The sequence below is a fragment of the Rhinoderma darwinii genome, chromosome 6, assembly GCF_050947455.1.
Source record: "Rhinoderma darwinii isolate aRhiDar2 chromosome 6, aRhiDar2.hap1, whole genome shotgun sequence".
Classification (NCBI taxonomy): Eukaryota; Metazoa; Chordata; class Amphibia; order Anura; family Rhinodermatidae; genus Rhinoderma; species Rhinoderma darwinii.
Genome location: NC_134692.1, coordinates 144,217,378 through 144,241,787, shown reverse-complemented (window position 1 = coordinate 144,241,787; position 24,410 = coordinate 144,217,378). Strand labels below are relative to the sequence as shown.

Genomic DNA, 24,410 nt, shown 5'->3' with positions numbered 1-24,410 from the left:
TCTCTATGTGACGTGTTCTGTGGAGTGACGCTTCTCTATGTGACGTGTTCTGTGGAGTGACGCTTCTCTATGTGACGTGTTCTGTGGAGTGACGCTTCTCTATATGACGTGTTCTGTGGAGTGACGCTTCTCTATATGACGTGTTCTGTGGAGTGACACTTCTCTATGTGACGTGTTCTGTGGAGTGACTCTTCTCTATGTGACGTGTTCTGTGGAGTGACGCTTCTCTATGTGACGTGTTCTGTGGAGTGACGCTTCTCTATGTGACGTGTTCTGTGGAGTGACGCTTCTCTATGTGACGTGTTCTGTGGAGTGACGCTTCTCTATGTGACGTGTTCTGTGGAGTGACGCTTCTCTATGTGACGTGTTCTGTGGAGTGACGCTTCTCTATGTGACGTGTTCTGTGGAGTGACGCTTCTCTATGTGACGTGTTCTGTGGAGTGACGCTTCTCTATGTGACGTGTTCTGTGGAGTGACGCTTCTCTATGTGACGTGTTCTGTGGAGTGACGCTTCTCTATGTGACGTGTTCTGTGGAGTGACGCTTCTCTATGTGACGTGTTCTGTGGAGTGACGCTTCTCTATGTGACGTGTTCTGTGGAGTGACGCTTCTCTATATGACGTGTTCTGTGGAGTGACGCTTCTCTATGTGACGTGTTCTGTGGAGTGATGCTTCTCTATGACGTGTTCTGTGGAGTGACGCTTCTCTATGTGACGTGTTCTGTGGAGTGACGCTTCTCTATGTGGTGTGTTCTGTGGAGTGACGCTTCTCTATGTGACGTGTTCTGTGGAGTGACGCTTCTCTATGTGACGTGTTCTGTGGAGTGACGCTTCTCTATGTGACGTGTGCTGTGGAGTGACGCTTCTCTATATGGCGTGTTCTGTGGAGTGACGCTTCTCTATATGACGTGTTCTGTGGAGTGACGCTTCTCTATATGACGTGTTCTGTGGAGTGACGCTTCTCTATGTGGCGTGTTCTGTGGAGTGACGCTTCTCTATGTGACGTGTTCTGTGGAGTGACGCTTCTCTATGTGACGTGTTCTGTGGAGTGACGCTTCTCTATGTGACGTGTACTGTGGAGTGACGCATCTCTATGTGACGTGTTCTGTGGAGTGACGCTTCTCTATGTGGCGTGTTCTGTGGAGTGACGCTTCTCTATGTGGCGTGTTCTGTGGAGTGACGCTTCTCTATATGACGTGTTCTGTGGAGTGACGCTTCTCTATATGACGTGTTCTGTGGAGTGACGCTTCTCTATATGACGTGTTCTGTGGAGTGACGCTTCTCTATCTGACGTGTTCTGTGGAGTGACGCTTCTCTATGTGACGTGTTCTGTGGAGTGACGCTTCTCTATGTGACGTGTTCTGTGGAGTGACGCTTCTCTATGTGACGTGTTCTGTGGAGTGACGCTTCTCTATATGACGTGTTCTGTGGAGTGACGCTTCTCTATGTGACGTGTTCTGTGGAGTGACGCTTCTCTATGTGACGTGTTCTGTGGAGTGACGCTTCTCTATGTGACGTGTTCTGTGGAGTGACGCTTCTCTATGTGACGTGTTCTGTGGAGTGACGCTTCTCTATGTGACGTGTTCTGTGGAGTGACGCTTCTCTATGTGACGTGTTCTGTGGAGTGACGCTTCTCTATGACGTGTTCTGTGGAGTGACGCTTCTCTATATGACGTGTTCTGTGGAGTGACGCTTCTCTATGTGACGTGTTCTGTGGAGTGACGCTTCTCTATGTGACGTGTTCTGTGGAGTGACGCTTCTCTATGTGACGTGTTCTGTGGAGTGACGCTTCTCTATGTGACGTGTTCTGTGGAGTGACGCTTCTCTATGTGACGTGTTCTGTGGAGTGACGCTTCTCTATATGACGTGTTCTGTGGAGTGACGCTTCTCTATGTGACGTGTTCTGTGGAGTGACGCTTCTCTATGTGACGTGTTCTGTGGAGTGACGCTTCTCTATGTGACGTGTTCTGTGGAGTGACGCTTCTCTATATGACGTGTTCTGTGGAGTGACGCTTCTCTATATGACGTGTTCTGTGGAGTGACGCTTCTCTATATGACGTGTTCTGTGGAGTGACGCTTCTCTATGTGACGTGTTCTGTGGAGTGACGCTTCTCTATGTGACGTGTTCTGTGGAGTGACGCTTCTCTATGTGACGTGTTCCGTGGAGTGACGTTTCTTTATATGACGTGTTCTGTGGAGTGACGCTTCTCTATATGACGTGTTCTGTGGAGTGACGCTTCTCTATATGGTGTGTTCTGTGGAGTGACGCTTCTCTATATGACGTGTTCTGTGGAGTGACGCTTCTCTATCTGACGTGTTCTGTGGAGTGACGCTTCTCTATGTGACGTGTTCTGTGGAGTGACGCTTCTCTATGTGACGTGTTCTGTGGAGTGACGCTTCTCTATGTGACGTGTTCTGTGGAGTGACGCTTCTCTATATGACGTGTTCTGTGGAGTGACGCTTCTCTATATGACGTGTTCTGTGGAGTGACGCTTCTCTATGTGACGTGTTCTGTGGAGTGACGCTTCTCTATGTGACGTGTTCTGTGGAGTGACGCTTCTCTATATGACGTGTTCTGTGGAGTGACGCTTCTCTATATGACGTGTTCTGTGGAGTGACGCTTCTCTATATGACGTGTTCTGTGGAGTGACGCTTCTCTATGTGACGTGTTCTGTGGAGTGACGTGTTCTGTGGAGTGACGCTTCTCTATGTGACGTGTTCTGTGGAGTGACGCTTCTCTATATGACGTGTTCTGTGGAGTGACGCTTCTCTATATGACGTGTTCTGTGGAGTGACGCTTCTCTATATGACGTGTTCTGTGGAGTGACGCTTCTTTATGTGACGTGTTCTGTGGAGTGACACTTCTCTATGTGACGTGTTCTGTGGAGTGACGCTTCTCTATGTGACGTGGTCTGTGGAGTGACGCTTCTCTATGTGACGTGTTCTGTGGAGTGACGCTTCTCTATGGCGTGTTCTGTGGAGTGACGCTTCTCTATGTGACGTGTTCTGTGGAGTGACGCTTCTCTATGACGTGTTCTGTGGAGTGACGCTTCTCTATGACGTGTTCTGTGGAGTGACGCTTCTCTATATGACGTGTTCTGTGGAGTGACGCTTCTCTATGACGTGTTCTGTGGAGTGACGCTTCTCTATGTGACGTGTTCTGTGGAGTGACGCTTCTCTATATGATGTGTTCTGTGGAGTGACGCTTCTCTATATGACGTGTTCTGTGGAGTGACGCTTCTCTAGATGACGTGTTCTGTGGAGTGACGCTTCTCTATGTGACGTGTTCTGTGGAGTGACGCTTCTCTATGTGACGTGTTCTGTGGAGTGACGCTTCTCTATGTGACGTGTTCTGTGGAGTGACGCTTCTCTATGTGACGTGTTCTGTGGAGTGACGCTTCTCTATGTGACGTGTTCTGTGGAGTGACGCTTCTCTATATGACGTGTTCTGTGGAGTGACGCTTCTCTATATGACGTGTTCTGTGGAGTGACGCTTCTCTATATGACGTGTTCTGTGGAGTGACGCTTCTCTATGTGACGTGTCCTGTGGAGTGACGCTTCTCTATGTGACGTGTTCTGTGGAGTGACGCTTCTCTATATGACGTGTTCTGTGGAGTGACGCTTCTCTATGTGACGTGTTCTGTGGAGTGACGCTTCTCTATGTGACGTGTTCTGTGGAGTGACGCTTCTCTATGTGACGTGTTCTGTGGAGTGACGCTTCTCTATGTGACGTGTTCTGTGGAGTGACGCTTCTCTATGGCGTGTTCTGTGGAGTGACGCTTCTCTATGTGACGTGTTCTGTGGAGTGACGCTTCTCTATATGACGTGTTCTGTGGAGTGACGCTTCTCTATATGACGTGTTCTGTGGAGTGACGCTTCTCTATATGACGTGTTCTGTGGAGTGACGCTTCTCTATGTGACGTGTTCTGTGGAGTGACGCTTCTCTATGTGACGTGTTCTGTGGAGTGACGCTTCTCTATATGACGTGTTCTGTGGAGTGACGCTTCTCTATGTGACGTGTTCTGTGGAGTGACGCTTCTCTATGTGACGTGTTCTGTGGAGTGACGCTTCTCTATGTGACGTGTTCTGTGGAGTGACGCTTCTCTATGTGACGTGTTCTGTGGAGTGACGCTTCTCTATGTGACGTGTTCTGTGGAGTGACGCTTCACTATGTGACGTGGTCTGTGGAGTGACGCTTCTCTATATGACGTGTTCTGTGGAGTGACGCTTCTCTATCTGACGTGTTCTGTGGAGTGACGCTTCTCTATGTGACGTGTTCTGTGGAGTGACGCTTCTCTATGGCGTGTTCTGTGGAGTGACGCTTCTCTATGTGACGTGTTCTGTGGAGTGACGCTTCTCTATGTGACGTGTTCTGTGGAGTGACGCTTCCCTATATGACGTGTTCTGTGGAGTGACGCTTCTCTATATGACGTGTTCTGTGGAGTGACGCTTCTCTATGTGACGTGTTCTGTGGAGTGACGCTTCTCTATGGCGTGTTCTGTGGAGTGACGCTTCTCTATGTGACGTGTTCTGTGGAGTGACGCTTCTCTATATGACGTGTTCTGTGGAGTGACGCTTCTCTATATGACGTGTTCTGTGGAGTGACGCTTCTCTATATGACGTGTTCTGTGGAGTGACGCTTCTCTATGTGACGTGTTCTGTGGAGTGACGCTTCTCTGTATGACGTGTTCTGTGGAGTGACGCTTCTCTATGTGACGTGTTCTGTGGAGTGACGCTTCTCTATGTGACGTGTTCTGTGGAGTGACGCTTCTCTATGTGGCGTGTTCTGTGGAGTGACGCTTCTCTATATGACGTGTTCTGTGGAGTGACGCTTCTCTATGTGACGTGGTCTGTGGAGTGACGCTTCTCTATGTGACGTGGTCTGTGGAGTGACGCTTCTCTATGTGACGTGTTCTGTGGAGTGACGCTTCTCTATATGACGTGTTCTGTGGAGTGACGCTTCTCTATGTGACGTGTTCTGTGGAGTGACGCTTCTCTATGTGACGTGTTCTGTGGAGTGACGCTTCTCTCTCTGGGGTCTGATGATGTGTCTGGGTTTGGTGATGCCTGGAGAACGTTACCCGCCTGACTACATTGTTCCATCTGTTAAGTTTGGTGGGGGAGGGGTAATGCGGGTGTTTTTCAGGGCTCGGCCTCTTAGTTCCAGTGACGGGTTTATTCTTCAGCACACGAGACATTCTGCTTCCAACTTTGTGGGGACAGTTTGGGGTCAGGTCTTTTCTGCTCCTCATGACTGCAGTGCCCCTGTGCACAAGGCCCATAAAGACACGGTTGGTTGGCTGGTCGGTTGGTTGGTTGGTTGGTTGGTTGATTGGTGGAGTTTGGTGCAGAAGAACTTGACCGGCCGCACAGAGTCCTGACCTCCACCACATCCAACACCTTTTTATAATGAACTAGAACGGCGATTACAAGCCCGGCCCCTCCCCCAACATCAGCGTCTCACCTCACAAATTATCTTCTGGCTAAAGGGGCAAAAATTCCCACAGATCCCAAAATCTTGTAGAAAACCCTCAGAAGATGTTTTATGGAAAAGGAAGGAGCAACGTCATATTAAGTTCTATGGGTTTATAATGGGACGACCTAAAAGCTCCTGGAATGTGGAATGTGGAGGTGTCCCAATACTTTTATCCATATAGCGGATCTTGATATCATATTATAAGCACAAAGCTCTGGGTGCAATTTTGGGGCACAGCACCCGTTTGAGGTTGGGGAGTAGGATGCGACTGTAGGAAGAAACATGGCAGCCGGTTACTGTCATCTCCCCCTGTGCAGCCTCCAGTGACCCCCCGGGGGAGGATACGGGTGACGTGTCCGGCTCTGCTGGGGTCAGACTCATAGCCACAAACATGATTTTTGGGGGGCATTTTTTATAACCTTTTACGCTTGATGGTGTCCATGAGTGTAAAGTGCCGGCTGTTATTTGTAAGGAGTTTCATTACATGAAATATATGGGTATTTCTGTGTGTCAAAAGTGTGAAAATTGTCCTGGCAGCGAATGGGTTAAATGTAAAATACTAGACGTAGCTCCAAAGTGTCCCCTTTCCTGTCCTCCTGAGTCCCAAATGGTCCCTACCGCCTGTTGTGTCTCCACATCTCTGCAGCATCGTGCGGGCGGTCACGTGGGGCCGGCGTTTTCTTTCTGCGTTGAGTCTCGGACCACAAGTCGTGTCGGGTTTATTTATCTCTATAAGACACTGACGGGAGGAGCCGCTGTCATGGCCGCGGTAGAAAACACGAGGAGCGCGTCACGTCATGCATAAATGTTTTATTTTATTTCATGCTCAGATCATACAAAAATGTGCAGAATATACAAACATCGCTGGTTCACGTGTGACATGCTCCTTGTATATATTTTTCCTGCAAGAACATGATATAGTAAAAATACATTCTCAACCCCCCCCCCCCCCCCCCCGATGCCCCCTCCCCACAACAGGTATATAAAGAAAAGAGGCAGAAGAGAGAGACAAAAGTACAGCGATCACCTCCAAGCGTCCGCGCCCGTGACGGTCCCACCCACAGATGTGAACAGGGCCAGATTACGGTCGTGGGGGGGGGGGGGCGGCACCCATTCCACCACTAGGACCACCCAACTGACACCTATTACAGTCACATATAGGAGCGGTGGGTGCACGGGGCCCTCTCCACCGAGGTCTACAGCAGTTATAGGGACGGCCGAGCCGGCGACTTCAAAAGGCTGCTCCACACGCATGGGCGGCCACCCCCAAAAAAATAATGGTGGCATTCACATAGTGTTCCTCAAAATATTGCCATATGCATGGTACCCCCGATAAGAGTGCCACACTACACTTTGTGGGTGGTGAAGGCCCCGGGATATATGCCCCATGTGCCCTCCCTATAATCCGGCCCTGGATGTGAATATTCTATAGCGAGAAGCGGCACGGGCAGAACCAGGAGCAAGAAACGACATCATGTCTTGTGTTACGGCCTAATTCAGACAAGACGGCCGCTATGTGCAGCGCAGCCGCCAAACCTGCAACACCTGACAGGGTTAATATACCGGTGAAGGGTTAATATACCGGTGAAGGGTTAATATCGCCACAGAAGATACCAAAAAATGTGCCTGACTGATATATAGATTGTGCAGCATATAGGTGACGCCTGTAATGGCCCCTGTTGTAAAGGTTTTGTAAACTTTATTCTAACCACCTGCTTGAACGAGCTCTGAACCCCAAAGGCTTACAATCTTCTCGCAACTAAAACAGAAACGAAATGCTGCTCCTCAGCTGTTGTGCAACTACAACTCCCAGCATGCCTTACGAGCCATGTCGGGGGAAGGTAAAAGAAGTAAATGTGTCTCTTTCTTCTCTAGGAAAATAATTTCGCCTCCTGTTTCCATCACTGTTCCTCTCTCCCCCAACAAGAGAAAGAGGGGTGAGGAGCCCTCCCCTGCGTGCGTGTAATACAAGCAGCATGCAGGACCATAGGTGAGTATTACAGGTAACAGTCATCAGATATTAGACGGATAGATAGTCCGGTCGAAGGAGACAGGGAGTCATCTGCAGCCGGAGTGAGATGCTCTGCAGAGGATTCATTCCCTGATGGGGAAGAATGAAGGGTTAAATCGAGCCAGCCAGCTCCTCCATGTGACCAGTGTAGATAGGGAGAGGGTTAGTAGTAATGTGATGACCTGCACTGAAGGTTAGTGCACATGGGAGAATGAAGGTGTAATGCTCTGCAAAGCAGTGAGTGAGGTTCTGCAGAGCTTTTGGTAAACAATTTGTCGCATGAGAGACAGGCCTTCGTTTAGATAAGGGGAGTGATGCTCTGCAGTCGTGTACAAGATGAAGGGTTAATAGGTTGATGCCGTGCAGCACCAGTAGGTGAGTGTAATAATAATGCATGCACCTGCTATACATACAGTGACCACTGGAGGTCACCACTGCACCGTTATAGAACAATGCACATGAGTGAGTTGCCTTGTGGCATTGTAATACTGTGTGTGTGTGTATATATATTATATATATTTATACACAGTGTGTGTGTGTGTGTGTGTGTGTGTGTGTGTGTGTGCGTGTGTGTGCGCAGTGTTGTAATGTGTGGTGTATGTGCTTTTATTTCCTGTCCTTATTAGTAGGACAGGATTATTTCGCTGATGGATAATATATATGTGTCTGTGTATGTATCACAAATGAGATGAGGAGACACAGACGCATTCACACCCAGGAGAATAAAAGTCATCCAGCTCACACTCACACTCTCACTCTCTTCCACTCACTCCCGGGGTCTCTCTCATTTCTCTGGCTGGTGTCTCTGTGGGAATGTGTAGGATTTTCTATGAAACTTTGGGGTCCCCTCACCCTGTGTGTCCGCAAAGGGGGGACTGAGTGGCACCATTTCACAAGACTGCAAGAGAAGAAAAAGAACAGACGTTAAATGAGAGATGAAACAAGTCATCACCCCCCCCCCCCCAATTCACAGCTGAGGGATCGTCACAATGTGAAAAAGTATCATGAAATCCACTAATGTGTCATGATGTGGAATCTCACACTGCGGTTCTCTGAGGCTGTATCACACATGATAGGATTAGATACACAGCTCAGCAGACAGTATCACACATGATAGGATTAGATACACAGCCCAGCAGACAGTATCACACATGATAGGATTAGATACAGCGGCTCAGCAGACTGTATCACACATGATAGGATTAGATACATGGCTCAGCAGACAGTATCACACATGATAGGATTAGATACAGCGGCTCAGCAGACAGTATCACACATGATAGGATTAGATACATGGCTCAGCAGACAGTATCACACATGATAGGATTAGATACACAGCTCAGCAGACAGTATTACACATGATAGGATTAGATACACGGCTCAGCAGACAGTATCACTCATGATAGGATTAGATACACAGCTCAGCAGACAGTATCACACATGATAGGATTAGACACACCGCTCAGCAGACAGTATCACACATGATAGGATTAGATACAGGGCTCAGCAGACAGTATCACACATGATAGGATTAGATACATGGCTCAGCAGACAGTATCACACATGATAGGATTAGATACACAGCTCAGCAGACAGTATTACACATGATAGGATTAGATACACGGCTCAGCAGACAGTATCACACATGGTAGGATTAGATACAGCAGCTCAGCAGACAGTATCACACATGATAGGATTAGATACAACAGCTCAGTAGACAGTATCACACATGATAGGATTAGATACACAGCTCAGCAGACAGTATCACACATGATAGGATTAGATACACAGCTCAGCAGACAATATCACACATCATAGGATTAGATACACAGCTCAGCAGACAGTATCACACATGATAGGACTAGATACGCGGCTCAGCAGACAGTATCACACATGATAGGATTAGATACACAGCTCAGCAGACAGTATCACACATGATAGGACTAGATACATGGCTCAGCAGACAGTATCACACATTATGAGATTAGATACACAGGTCAGCAGACCGTATCACACATGATAGGACTAGATACGCGGCTCAGCAGACAGTATCACACATGATAGGATTAGATACACAGCTCAGCAGTCAGTATCACACATGATAGGATTAGATACACAGCTCAGTAGACAGTATCACACATGATAGGATTAGATACACAGCTCAGCAGATAGTATCACACATGATGGGATTAGATACATAGCTCAGCAGACAGTATCACACATGATAGGATTAGATACACAGCTCAGCAGTCAGTATCACACATGATGGGATTAGATACACAGCTCAGCAGACAGTATCACACATGATAGGATTAGATACACAGCTCATCAGACAGTATCACACATCATAGGATTAGATACACAGCTCAGCAGACAGTATCACACATGATAGGACTAGATACATGGCTCAGCAGACAGTATCACACATTATGGGATTAGATACACAGGTCAGCAGACTGTATCACACATGATAGGACTAGATACGCGGCTCAGCAGACAGTATCACACATGATAGGATTAGATACACAGCTCAGCAGTCAGTATCACACATGATGGGATTAGATACATAGCTCAGCAGACAGTATCACACATGATAGGATTAGATACACAGCTCAGCAGTCAGTATCACACATGATGGGATTAGATACACAGCTCAGCAGACAGTATCACACATGATGGGATTAGATACACAGCTCAGCAGCAGCAGAGGATCTGTGACTATCTCATATTTGTAGTAATGTAATGAACTTTGAATGAGTAGAATAATTGTGCTTTGTCTATAGATCAGACACTTGACTTTACATTTCCGGTTTTCCTTTATTACAATCTTCCTGTAGTATCTCAGAGATATTTACAAGCTGCACATCGTACAGGAGCAGAATAATTCTGTCAGTAGGAAGTTGTACTGTGCGTGACACCCATCATTTCCTCCTTGTATATATGTGCGCAGTACTACTACTCCTCTTATGCTTTCTATGATTCATACATTCCCGCTCTGTTTTCTTTTTACGCTGGGATTTGTTACTTTTTCCCTCGTTTTGTATCACTGCCGCCTCCGTGTTCACAGTATTATTACTTCCAAACCACAGGGGATGTAATTTTCCTTCACACTCCTCTGGGCCACAGTTCAGAGCTGTCTAGACGGAGCCGAGAGTGTCGTACAGCAGAGCGCAGTCCTTCCTCTGCGATACCGCAAGCTCCTCAGTGAGGAAATCTATAATAGTCTGGCCCGCAGCCCCGACCAGCGCTACATACAGAGCACGCTACATCTCTTACATATAACATGGGCACCATCTCTCTCTCCAGCTACATACAGAGCACGCTACATCTCTTACATATAACATGGGCACCATCTGTCTCTCCAGCTACATACAGAGCGCGCTACATCTCTTACATATAACATGGGCACCATCTGCCTCCCCAGCTACATACAGAGCGCGCCACATCTCTTACATATAACCTGGGCACCATCTGTCTCTCCAGCTACATACAGAGCGCGCCACATCTCTTACATATAACATGGGCACCAACTGTCTCCCCAGCTACATACAGAGCGCGCCACATCTCTTACATATAACATGGGCACCATCTGTCTCTCTCCAGCTACATACAGAGCGCGCCACATCTCTTACATATAACATGGGCACCATCTGCCTCCCCAGCTACATACAGAACGTGCTACATCTCTTACATATAACATGGGCACCATCTGTCTCTCCAGCTACATACAGAGCGCGCTACATCTCTTACATATAACATGGGCACCATCTGCCTCCCCAGCTACATACAGAGCGCGCCACATCTCTTACATATAACATGGGCACCATCTGTCTCTCCAGCTACATACAGAGCACGCCACATCTCTTACATATAACATGGGCACCATCTGTCTCCCCAGCTACATACAGAGCACGCTACATCTCTTACATATAACATGGGCACCAACTGTCTCCCCAGCTACATACAGAGCGCGCCACATCTCTTACATATAACATGGGCACCATCTGTCTCTCCCCAGCTACATACAGAGCGTGCTACATCTCTTACATATAACATGGGCACCATCTGTCTCTCCAGCTACATACAGAGCGCGCCACATCTCTTACATATAACATGGGCACCATCTGTCTCTCCAGCTACATACAGAGCGCGCCACATCTCTTACATATAACATGGGCACCATCTGTCTCTCCCCAGCTACATACAGAGCGCGCTACATCTCTTACATATAACATGGGCACCATCTGTCTCTCCAGCTACATACAGAGCACGCTACATCTCTTACATATAACATGGGCACCATCTGTCTCTCCCCAGCTACATACAGGGCGCTCTACATCTCTTACATATAACATGGGCACCATCTGTCTCTCTCCAGCTACATACAGAGCGCGCTACATCTATTACATATAACATGGGCACCATCTGTCTCCACAGCTACATACAGAGCACGCTACATCTATTACATATAACATGGGCACCATCTGTCTCTCCAGCTACATACAGAGCACGCTACATCTCTTACATATAACATGGGCACCATCTGTCTCTCCAGCTACATACAGAGCGTGCCACATCTCTTACATATAACATGGGCACTATCTGTCTCTCCCCAGCTACATACAGAGCACGCTACATCTCTTACATATAACATGGGCACCATCTGTCTCCCCAGCTACATACAGAGCGCGCCACATCTCTTACATATAACATGGGCACCAACTGTCTCCCCAGCTACATACAGAGCGCGCCACATCTCTTACATATAACATGGGCACCATCTGTCTCTCCAGCTACATACAGAGCGCGCTACATCTCTTACATATAACATGGGCACCATCTGCCTCCCCGGCTACATACAGAGCGCGCCACATCTCTTACATATAACATGGGCACCAACTGTCTCCCCAGCTACATACAGAGCGCGCCACATCTCTTACATATAACATGGGCACCATCTGTCTCTCCAGCTACATACAGAGCGCTCTACATCTCTTACATACAACATGGGCACCATCTGTCTCTCCAGCTACATACAGAGCGCGCCACATCTCTTACATATAACATGGGCACTATCTGTCTCTCCCCAGCTACATACAGAGCACGCTACATCTCTTACATATAACATGGGCACCATCTGTCTCCCCAGCTACATACAGAGCGCGCCACATCTCTTACATATAACATGGGCACCATCTGTCTCTCCCCAGCTACATACAGAGCACTCTACATCTCTTACATATAACATGGGCACCATCTGTCTCTCCAGCTACACACAGAGCACGCTACATCTCTTACATATAACATGGGCACCATCTGTCTCTCCAGCTACATACAGAGCGCGCTACGTCTATTACATATAACATGGGCACCATCTGTCTCTCCCCAGCTACATACAGAGCACGCTACATCTCTTACATATAACATGGGCACCATCTGTCTCTCCCCAGCTACATACAGAGCGCGCTACGTCTATTACATATAACATGGGCACCATCTGTCTCTCCCCAGCTACATACAGAGCCCGCTACATCTCTTACATATAACATGGGCACCATCTGTCTCCAGCTACATACAGAGCGCGCCACATCTCTTACATATAACATGGGCACCATCTGTCTCTCCCAGCTACATACAGAGCGTGCTACATCTATTACATATAACATGGGCACCATCTGTCTCTCCCCAGCTACATACAGAGCGCGCTACATCTCTTACATATAACATGGGCACCATCTGTCTCTCCAGCTACATACAGAGCGCGCTACATCTCTTACATATAACATGGGCACCATCTGTCTCTCCCCAGCTACATACAGAGCGCGCTACATCTCTTACATATAACCTGGGCACCATCTGTCTCTCCAGCTACATACAGAGCACGCTACATCTCTTACATATAACATGGGCACCATCTGTCTCTCCCCAGCTACATACAGAGCGCTCTACATCTCTTACATATAACATGGGCACCATCTGTCTCTCCAGCTACATACAGAGCGCGCTACATCTCTTACATATAACATGGGCACCATCTGTCTCTCCCCAGCTACATACAGAGCACTCTACATCTCTTACATATAACATGGGCACCATCTGTCTCTCCCCAGCTACATACAGAGCGCTCTACATCTCTTACATATAACATGGGCACCATCTGTCTCTCCAGCTACATACAGAGCGCGCTACATCTATTACATATAACATGGGCACCATCTGTCTCTCCCCAGCTTCATACAGAGTACGCTACGTCTACTACATATAACATGCGCACCATCTGTCTCTCCCCAGCTACATACAGAGCACGCTACATCTCTTACATATAACATGGGTACCATCTGTCTCTCCCCAGCTACATACAGAGCGCGCTACATCTATTACATATAACATGGGCACCATCTGTCTCTCCCCAGCTTCATACAGAGCGCGCCACATCTCTTACATATAACATGGGCACCATCTGTCTCCCCAGCTACATACAGAGCACGCTACGTCTATTACATATAACATGGGCACCATCTGTCTCTCCAGCTACATACAGAGCACGCTACATCTCTTACATATAACATGGGCACCATCTGTCTCCCCAGCTACATACAGAGCGCGCCACATCTCTTACATATAACATGGGCACCATCTGTCTCTCCAGCTACATACAGAGCACGCTACATCTCTTACATATAACATGGGTACCATCTGTCTCTCCCCAGCTACATACAGAGCGCGCTACATCTATTACATATAACATGGGCACCATCTGTCTCTCCCCAGCTTCATACAGAGCACGCTACGTCTATTACATATAACATGGGCACCATCTGTCTCTCCAGCTACATACAGAGCACGCTACATCTCTTACATATAACATGGGTACCATCTGTCTCTCCCCAGCTACATACAGAGCGCGCTACATCTATTACATATAACATGGGCACCATCTGTCTCTCCTCAGCTTCATACAGAGCACGCTATGTCTATTACATATAACATGCGCACCATCTGTCTCTCCCCAGCTACATACAGAGCACGCTACATCTCTTACATATAACATGGGTACCATCTGTCTCTCCAGCTACAAGCAGAGCACGCTACATCTATTACATATAACATGCGCACCATCTGTCTCTCCCCAGCTACATACAGAGCGCGCTACATCTCTTACATATAACATGGGCACCATCTGTCTCTCCCCAGCTACATACAGAGCACGCTACATCTCTTACATATAACATGGGCACCATCTGTCTCTCCAGCTACATACAGAGCGCGCTAGATCTCTTACATATAACATGGGCACCAACTGTCTCCCCAGCTACATACAGAGCGCGCCACATCTCTTACATATAACATGGGCACCATCTGTCTCTCCCCAGCTACATACAGAGCGCGCTAGATCTCTTACATATAACATGGGCACCATCTGTCTCTCCAGCTACATACAGAGCGCGCTACATCTCTTACATATAACATGGGCACCATCTGTCTCTCCCAGCTACATACAGAGCGCGCTACATCTCTTACATATAACATGGGCACCATCTGTCTCTCCAGCTACATACAGAGCGCGCCACATCTCTTACATATAACATGGGCACCATCTGTCTCTCCCCAGCTACATACAGAGCGCGCCACATCTCTTACATATAACATGGGCACCATCTGTCTCTCCCCAGCTACATACAGAGCGTGCTACATCTCTTACATATAACATGGGCACCATCTGTCTCCCCAGCTACATACAGAGCACGCTACATCTCTTACATATAACATGGGCACCATCTGTCTCCCCAGCTACATACAGAGCGCGCCACATCTCTTACATATAACATGGGCACCATCTGTCTCTCCAGCTACATACAGAGCGCGCCACATCTCTTACATATAACATGGGCACCATCTGTCTCTCCCCAGCTACATACAGAGCGTGCTACATCTATTACATATAACATGGGCACCATCTGTCTCTCCAGCTACATACAGAGCGCGCTACATCTATTACATATAACATGGGCACCATCTGTCTCTCCAGCTACATACAGAGCACGCTACATCTCTTACATATAACATGGGCACCATCTGTCTCTCCCCAGCTACATACAGAGCGCGCTACATCTCTTACATATAACATGGGCACCATCTGTCTCTCCAGCTACATACAGAGCGCGCCACATCTCTTACATATAACATGGGCACCATCTGTCTCTCCCCAGCTACATACAGAGCGCGCTAGATCTCTTACATATAACATGGGCACCATCTGTCTCTCCAGCTACATACAGAGCACGCTACATCTCTTACATATAACATGGGCACCATCTGTCTCTCCAGCTACATACAGAGCGCGCTACATCTATTACATATAACATGGGCACCATCTGTCTCTCCCCAGCTACATACAGAGCGCGCCACATCTCTTACATATAACATGGGCACCATCTGTCTCTCCCCAGCTACATACAGAGCGTGCTACATCTCTTACATATAACATGGGCACCATCTGTCTCTCCCCAGCTACATACAGAGCACGCTACATCTCTTACATATAACATGGGCACCATCTGTCTCCCCAGCTACATACAGAGCGCGCCACATCTCTTACATATAACATGGGCACCATCTGTCTCTCCAGCTACATACAGAGCACGCTACATCTCTTACATATAACATGGGCACCATCTGTCTCTCCCCAGCTACATACAGAGCGCGCCACATCTCTTACATATAACATGGGCACCATCTGTCTCTCCCCAGCTACATACAGAGCGTGCTACATCTCTTACATATAACATGGGCACCATCTGTCTCCCCAGCTACATACAGAGCACGCTACATCTCTTACATATAACATGGGCACCATCTGTCTCCCCAGCTACATACAGAGCGCGCCACATCTCTTACATATAACATGGGCACCATCTGTCTCTCCAGCTACATACAGAGCGCGCCACATCTCTTACATATAACATGGGCACCATCTGTCTCTCCCCAGCTACATACAGAGCGTGCTACATCTATTACATATAACATGGGCACCATCTGTCTCTCCAGCTACATACAGAGCGCGCTACATCTATTACATATAACATGGGCACCATCTGTCTCTCCAGCTACATACAGAGCACGCTACATCTCTTACATATAACATGGGCACCATCTGTCTCTCCCCAGCTACATACAGAGCGCGCTACATCTCTTACATATAACATGGGCACCATCTGTCTCTCCAGCTACATACAGAGCGCGCCACATCTCTTACATATAACATGGGCACCATCTGTCTCTCCCCAGCTACATACAGAGCGTGCTACATCTATTACATATAACATGGGCACCATCTGTCTCTCCCCAGCTACATACAGAGCGCGCTAGATCTCTTACATATAACATGGGCACCATCTGTCTCTCCAGCTACATACAGAGCACGCTACATCTCTTACATATAACATGTGCACCATCTGTCTCTCCAGCTACATACAGAGCGCGCCACATCTCTTACATATAACATGGGCACCATCTGTCTCTCCAGCTACATACAGAGCACGCTACATCTCTTACATATAACATGGGCACCATCTGTCTCTCCCCAGCTACATAATAGCATTCTACAACAAGAACATTCCCCAACAGGAAACCACAGAGGAAAGTAAAGTCTCCTCAAATTAAATATTAAATAGGAATAAAGCGTTTTATATCTTTCTTCCTAGCAAGACAAAACCACACGGTTTATGGATCGGAAGGAGTTAATATAAATCTCTTACACAATTTACACTGTAACGATTTAATGTCATTGTTACTATGGATCGAAAAAGACAAATCAAGAAATACTGTGTTGTGTATACAGCTCCCATGCGTACCTATGCGGCTCCATGTTTTTTTGTTTTTTTTTTCATTTTCACAATCTTTATTCTAACAAAGAAAACATCCGTAAGAAAGAAAAAAAAACCAACTAAATAATCACGTAAATTCACGTTTTATTCCCCATACCTGGCACAACAATATGATTCAATGTGCCCAACCATGGGCTCCAGATGGCTATGCTTTCTCTGTGTTATTTAACGAGGCAAAATACAATTTTTCAATTCGGGTAATTATGCCCACACGAGACAGTCATTGTGACTCAGTATCTTGTGAGAGATCCAAAATTGCAGAACGGTTTGCCTAGCCGCTAACAATAACCTATATATACCCAATACAATGTATACTGGTTTCACTATATGTAGAAGTATAACCAAGAATACAAAATGTGATATCAAATAACATCTGTATGGTAGACCTTTAATCTTCTGAATAACGCCAGACTAGTAACGTCTTCATTTTGGGCAGTTCCTAAGTAAATCAATTATTGTTCCTGGGTAAAGCCCCAGCCGTGTGCACGGTCCGTGATTACAAAATAAATTAAAAAAATAGGTCATCCTATTTTTTGCGGGTCATTTCTACGGCCAGGACACACATGATAAATATAAGGTAAGGTGTCCGTGGGCCATAGAAATGAATGTATTATTATCTTTATCCGCAATTACGGATAAAAATTACATTCGTGTGCATGTAGCCTAAGTTCAACATTTAGGACACAGAGGCGAAACTCTAGGTCCACATTTAGCCGGTACCGTTGAAAAAAAGATGGCTTGACATAGCAGAACAAGATTGGAGAATCTATTGGAGATGAGGGGTCGGACATCCTCAATATCCTTAAAGGGGACATTTATGACATAGAATATCCACGGGATATGTTATAAATGTCAGATAGATGCGGGTCCCAACTCTGGGACCGGCACCTATCTCTAGAACAGGGCCCTCTAAACCCCGTTCTACTGCTCTGAGTTACGGCAGAAGCTTGTGATTTCTGACCATGAAGGAGAAAACAGCGTAGCTCGCTGAGCTACGCTGTTTCTGTAACTCCCATAGTAGTGAATGGTAGTTACGGAAACAGCGTAGCGTTGCGAGCTACGCTGTTTTCTCCTTCATGGTCGGAAATCACAAGCTTCTGCCGTAACTCAGAGCAGTAGAACGGGGTTTCAGGGGCCCCGCTTTAGAGAGAGGTGCCGGTCCCAACTCTGGGCCCCGCACCTATCTGTCATATCCTGTGGATATGTCGTAAATGTCTCTGATGGGAAAAGCCCTTTAACCATTCATCACCCAAACTAAAGGCCCTTTTGCACCGGCCGGTGCAGCGAGTGCCGATCATTGAGACATCGTTGATTGGCGCTCTTTTGCTCCTGTCACAAAGATCTATGTATGGGGACAAGTGCTCGTCCCTACAATCGCTCGTCCTCATACATTATTATCATGCCGACAACCGGAATATTTAACTTTTTTTAAAACTATACGACCGGCAGATGATCCAGTGATTGCTCGTTCATCGGCTGATCACTGATCTGTTTACACTGGGCAATAATCGTCAACGAGCGTTCTATGAACTAATTATCTGCCCAATAATCGCCCTGTGTAAAACCCCCTTAAGACAACAATCATCTTCCCATTTTCTTTTCAGTTCTAGAAGATTTTCATTGTTACTCACTAACATTCAGGGTATGTGCACACACACTCATTACGTCCGTAATTGACGGACGTATTTCGGACGCAAGTCCCGGACCGAACACAGTGCAGGGAGCCGGGCTCCTAGTATCATACTTATGTACGATGCTAGGAGTCCCTGCCTCTCCGTGGAACTACTGTCCCGTACTGAAAACATGATTACAGTACGGGACAGTTGTCCTGCAGAGAGGCAGGGACTCCTAGCATCGTACATAACTATGATGAGCCCGGCTCCCTGCACTGTGTTCGGTCCGGGACTTGCGGCCGAAATACGTCCGTCAATTACAGACGTAATTAGTGTGTGTGCACATACCCTTACAATTCCCCCTCTCTTGGTTTGATTTTTAAAGGATTATGTTCTAGTTATTAATTTATTTTTTTTAAATTAAATAATATTTTACATTTTGTTTAACTATTGTCGACCTCAATTGCAAATATTTATAAAAATATTTATTTTTAAGATTCAATTTTTCTTTAAGGCTTCATACACGGATCCGGTGCCCATGGTTCCCGTTTGTGCACCCGGAACCGTCGTTTTGCCGGAAGCAATAACGTAGTCGACTACGCTATTGCTTCCACCAAATTGACGGGTCCGGTGCACAAAAGACAAAAAAGGGAACCATGGGCACCGAATCCGTCACCATTCAAATCAATGGTAATGGAAACGGAAACCTCTGATGGAGCGTCAAAACTGGACCCCAACGCAGATGTGAACGAAGCCCAAGTTGTTCAAATGATTCAAAAGAATTTCCAATGTACAATTGAGATAATAATATGATGCCTTTGGACCGCCATTCCTCTTTGACATTCTGGAATTTGATTATTATACCATATCAGTGAGTAAATACTCTGGGAATAATTGTCATGCTTTTTCTTAAATAGATTCCAGACATATTGGATCAAAGATATAGTTGGCTCCATGGTTACAGACTACAAAGCCTGTGTAGTCTGATCCTGAACTCATGTGTTACTCCCTTCCATCTGTCCTTACTACTTGGTAACATATATTTAGTAGGTAATAAAAAGAGGGGGTTGATGCAAACTAGTTTGACCGCAGATTCAGACCACGCAGGGTCTTTTTTGCAGTCTGTAACCATGGAGACACATGAGCCTGCATAGGAGCTGTAGACACAAAATGGTATTGCTTACTTTTAGATGCATTGGAGTAATAAAAATCGTTTGCAAAGGTAAACATTGGCTATAATCGTTTTCTACCTCAACTTCTTTGTGATCAATGTTTCTGTTGTAAATTTTACATATTTTACAGGGAAATCTTTCTATCAAGAGTGGTATTTGCAACAATAAAAGACCAAAGGGCCCAGTCTCATGGAGGGGGCATCAAGAAGAACAAAGAGATTCAATTACTCTTTGATTTTGCTGTTGATGGGAGCAGCCGGAGGGTATGTATGTCTAGTCGGGGGATCTAGTGCTGCCTGGAATCCTTTGTTTCTTGTTGTGCGGTGCCTCAAGCTGCACGGTTCGTTTTGTATCATTTTTATTTCACAATTGTAATGACATATTTTTGTATCTGTCTTCAGCCTATGTATCACATTAAAATGAAAGGAAAATCTAAAATGAGGAGTTGGCGCTCCCCGGGCGGCTGTTATGTGGGCCTTCCAACCTCAACGCAGGTGTTGCGTCCTCTTGTGAAATAATTCTAGACAGGTCCAGAAATCGCAGTCTGGACTGTGGAAATAACATACACAACATTGACAGGCGGAAAAGTGTAAACACTGTGGGTGACCGGGTGACCACTTTCTATCTTCTCCAAAATGGCTGAAAATGGTTACAGTTTCCTCTCCTCAATTACAATAGGAATGACCGCTCTGAAGAACAAACTGCTGCACTAACAAGGGAAATAATGGGCAGTCGCCCTCTGGCAAACATGGACGTTTTATTACTTGGGCAAAAGAGTGTCATAATTCTCCTTGGAAATTTTTTTTTTTATACGGCCTGTTTTTAAAAGAAAAAAAATGCACTGCTATGTTTATTAGCATAAGAAAAAGTGAAGCAACAAAAGGAAAGATAAAGAACAGTGAAAAGATGGGAGTTCTGTTAAATGCAAGGAAGACAAAGATTATAACAGGAAGGACCGATAATTGGGGAATTGATGAGAGGGGTTGTCTGATGAAGACCACCTTTGTCTGTATGCCCTATTTGAGTTACATAGAGCGTCTCTCGCTCTGGAGGATCTGTCCTGTATTGCACAGGCATCACATTGATATGAACGGACCCTGTGTAATACTTCATTTCCCCTATGGTGGTGCTGCAGGGAAGCAAAACCCCTCCCCACAGATCACAGCTGATCGCGTGATGTCCCAGTATGGAGACACTTTGTGATCTGCTAATTGTCGAGAGATACTTTTTAACAAGTAGGAATTGTCCAAAGAAGTGAACTCCTTTAAAAAAAAAAAAAAGTGGTTGGCTAATAGAAGTGGCCCCTGGAAGATTTTATCTAGCGAGTTAAAACCTCCTACTAATGGTTCTCCACACAGGGGCATCTGCTCTCCTTCTACTGCATGTCAACAAAATGGAAATGGGTAAAGGGATCTCAAGAAAAAGTTGGCATCATCTTAAACCAAAGGGTCAGTCTGGGTTATATGTACCCTGCACGGGATGTAAATCAGAACGCAGTCAACATCCGTATTCTCGTGTTCATCCACTCTAGGGTACGCTCCAATCAGATCATCTTCAGGTCCAATCATTCGGGTTATTGTCAACCAACAGCAAAAAGAGTGAGAGCCTGCACCCTGACTAACGATGCCTGATTGTATAGGCCCCATGATCTATATATACACCTGAGGCAAGTAATGGGAACACCACCTGTCAATTTACTATGAATTAGAGAGAAGGCCGGAATGACACAATATACACAGCCATAGAGAATGTAATATTAGCCCCCTCCCCCCCCCCCCCCCCCCCCACGTAACACACAGCCGATCTAATGGGAGAAGAGACCTCGAGAGATTGATGGAAAGTGAAATTACAAGAGAGATGGCGTGTCCTGTGTGTCTCTGTCTGTCACGCTTCACTGGATCCTGCCACCGGCAGCCAACCTGAGACTCGCTCTACTGGAGATGAGACATGTCATGACTAAGAGGGAGCTCCTTATAGTGCCTGATTAATGGGAAGAAGTGTCTCATATCTATCTATATATCTATCTCATATCTATCTATCTATCTCATATCTATCTATCTATCTCATATCTATCTATCTATCTATCTATCTCATATCTATCTATCTATCTATCTATCTATCTATCTCATATCTATCTATCTATCTCATATCTATCTATCTCATATCTATCTAGCTATCTATCTATCTCATATCTATCTATCTATCTCATATCTATCTATCTATCTATCTCATATCTATCTATCTATCTATCTCTCATATCTATCTATCTATCTCTCATATCTATCTCTCATATCTATCTATCTATCTATCTATCTATCTATCTATCTATCTATCTATCTCATATCTATCTATCTATCTCATATCTATCTATCTATCTCATATCTATCTATCTATCTATCTATCTATCTATCTATCTATCTATCTCATATCTATCTATCTATCATCTATCTATCTATCTATCTATCTATCTCGTATATATATATATATCTATCTATCTATCTATCTCATATCTATCTATCTATATACAGTAAAGGAAATAAGTATTTGATCCCTTGCTGATTTTGTAAGTTTGCCCGCTGTCAAAGTCATGAACAGTCTAGAATTTTTAGGCTAGGTTAATTTTACCAGTGAGAGATAGATTATATAAAAAAAGAAAATCACACAGTCAAAATGATCTATATTTATTTGCATTGTGCACAGAGAAATAAGTATGTGACCCCCGACCAACCATTAAGAGTTCAGCCTCCTCCAGACCAGTTACTGCTCCAAATCAACTTGGTGCCTGCATTATAGACAGCTCTTACATGGTCACCTGTATAAGAGACTCCTGTCCACAGACTCAATGATCAGTCTGACTCTAACCTCTACAACATGGGCAAGACCAAAGAGCTTCCTAAGGATGTCAGGGACAAGATCATAGACCTGCTCAAGGCTGGAATGGGCTACAAAACCATAAGTAAGACGCTGGGTGAGAAGGAGACAACAGTTGGTGCAATAGTAAGAAAATGGAAGACATACAAAATGACTGTCAATCGACATCGATCTGGGGCTCCATGCAAAATCTCACCTCGTGGGGTATCCTTGATCCGGAGGAAGGTGAGAGCTCAGCCGAAAACTACACGGGGGGAATTTGTTAATGATCTCAAGGCAGCTGGGACCACAGTCACCAAGAAAACCATCGGTAACACATTACGCCGTAATGGATTAAAATCCTGCAGTGCCCGCAAGGTCCCCCTGCTCAAGAAGGCACATGTACAGGCCCGTCTGAAGTTTACAGATGAACATCTGGATGATTCTGAGAGTGATTGGGAACCGACCAAAATTGAGCTCTTTGGCATTAACTCAACTCGCCGTGTTTGGAGGAAGAGAAATGCTGCCTATGACCCAAAGAACACCGTCCCCACTGTCAAGCATGGAGGTGGAAACATTATGTTTTGGGGGTGTTTCTCTGCTAAGGGCACAGGACTACTTCACCGCATCAATGGGAGAATGGATGGAGCCATGTACCGTCAAATCCTGAGTGACAACCTCCTTCCCTCCACCAGGACATTAAAAATGGCTCGTGACTGGGTCTTCCAGCACGACAATGACCCGAAACATACAGCCAAGGCAACAAAGGAGCACATTAAGGTCATGGAGTGGCCTAGCCAGTCTCCAGACCTTAATCCCATCGAAAACTTATGGAGGGAGCTGAAGATCCGAGTTGCCAAGCGACAGCCTCGAAATCTTAATGATTTACAGATGATCTGCAAAGAGGAGTGGGCCAAAATTCCATCTAACATGTGTGCAAACCTCATCATCAACTACAAAAAACGTCTGACTGCTGTGCTTGCCAACAAGGGTTTTGCCACCAAGTATTAAGTCTTGTTTGACAAAGGGATCAAATACTTATTTCTCTGTGAACAATGCAAATAAATATATATCATTTTGACAATGTGATTTTCAGTTTTTTTTTTATATAATCTATCTCTCACTGGTAAAATTAACCTAGCCTAAAAATTCTAGACTGTTCATGTCTTTGACAGTGGGCAAACTTACAAAATCAGCAAGGGATCAAATACTTATTTCCTTCACTGTATCTATTATCTCATCTATCTATCTATCTATCTATCTATCTATCTATCTATCTATCTATCTATCTATCTATCTATCTATCTCATATCTATCTATCTATCTATCTCATATCTATCTATCTATCTCATATCTATCTATCTCATATCTATCTATCTATCTATCTATCTATCTATCTATCT

The 24,410-nt window shown here is 45.7% G+C and overlaps 1 protein-coding gene across 2 annotated transcripts in view; it reads right to left on the bottom strand.

The window, feature by feature from the left end:
* Nucleotides 1-6,269: 6,269 nt before the first annotated feature.
* LOC142656055 (proline-rich transmembrane protein 2-like) overlaps nucleotides 6,270-24,410 on the bottom strand; it is a 38,734-nt gene continuing 20,593 nt past the window's right edge. Inside the window, exons 4-5 of one of the 2 annotated variants that reach the window (XM_075830913.1) lie at nucleotides 8,338-8,383; nucleotides 6,270-7,575 (exon numbers count right to left, since the gene is read on the bottom strand). In XM_075830913.1, coding sequence (XP_075687028.1) covers nucleotides 8,376-8,383 — 8 coding nt within the window. In that variant the 3' untranslated portion in view covers nucleotides 6,270-7,575; nucleotides 8,338-8,375. Of the gene's footprint in view, nucleotides 8,384-24,410 lie in introns of both variants that reach the window. The other variant, XM_075830912.1, reaches the window with a different exon arrangement.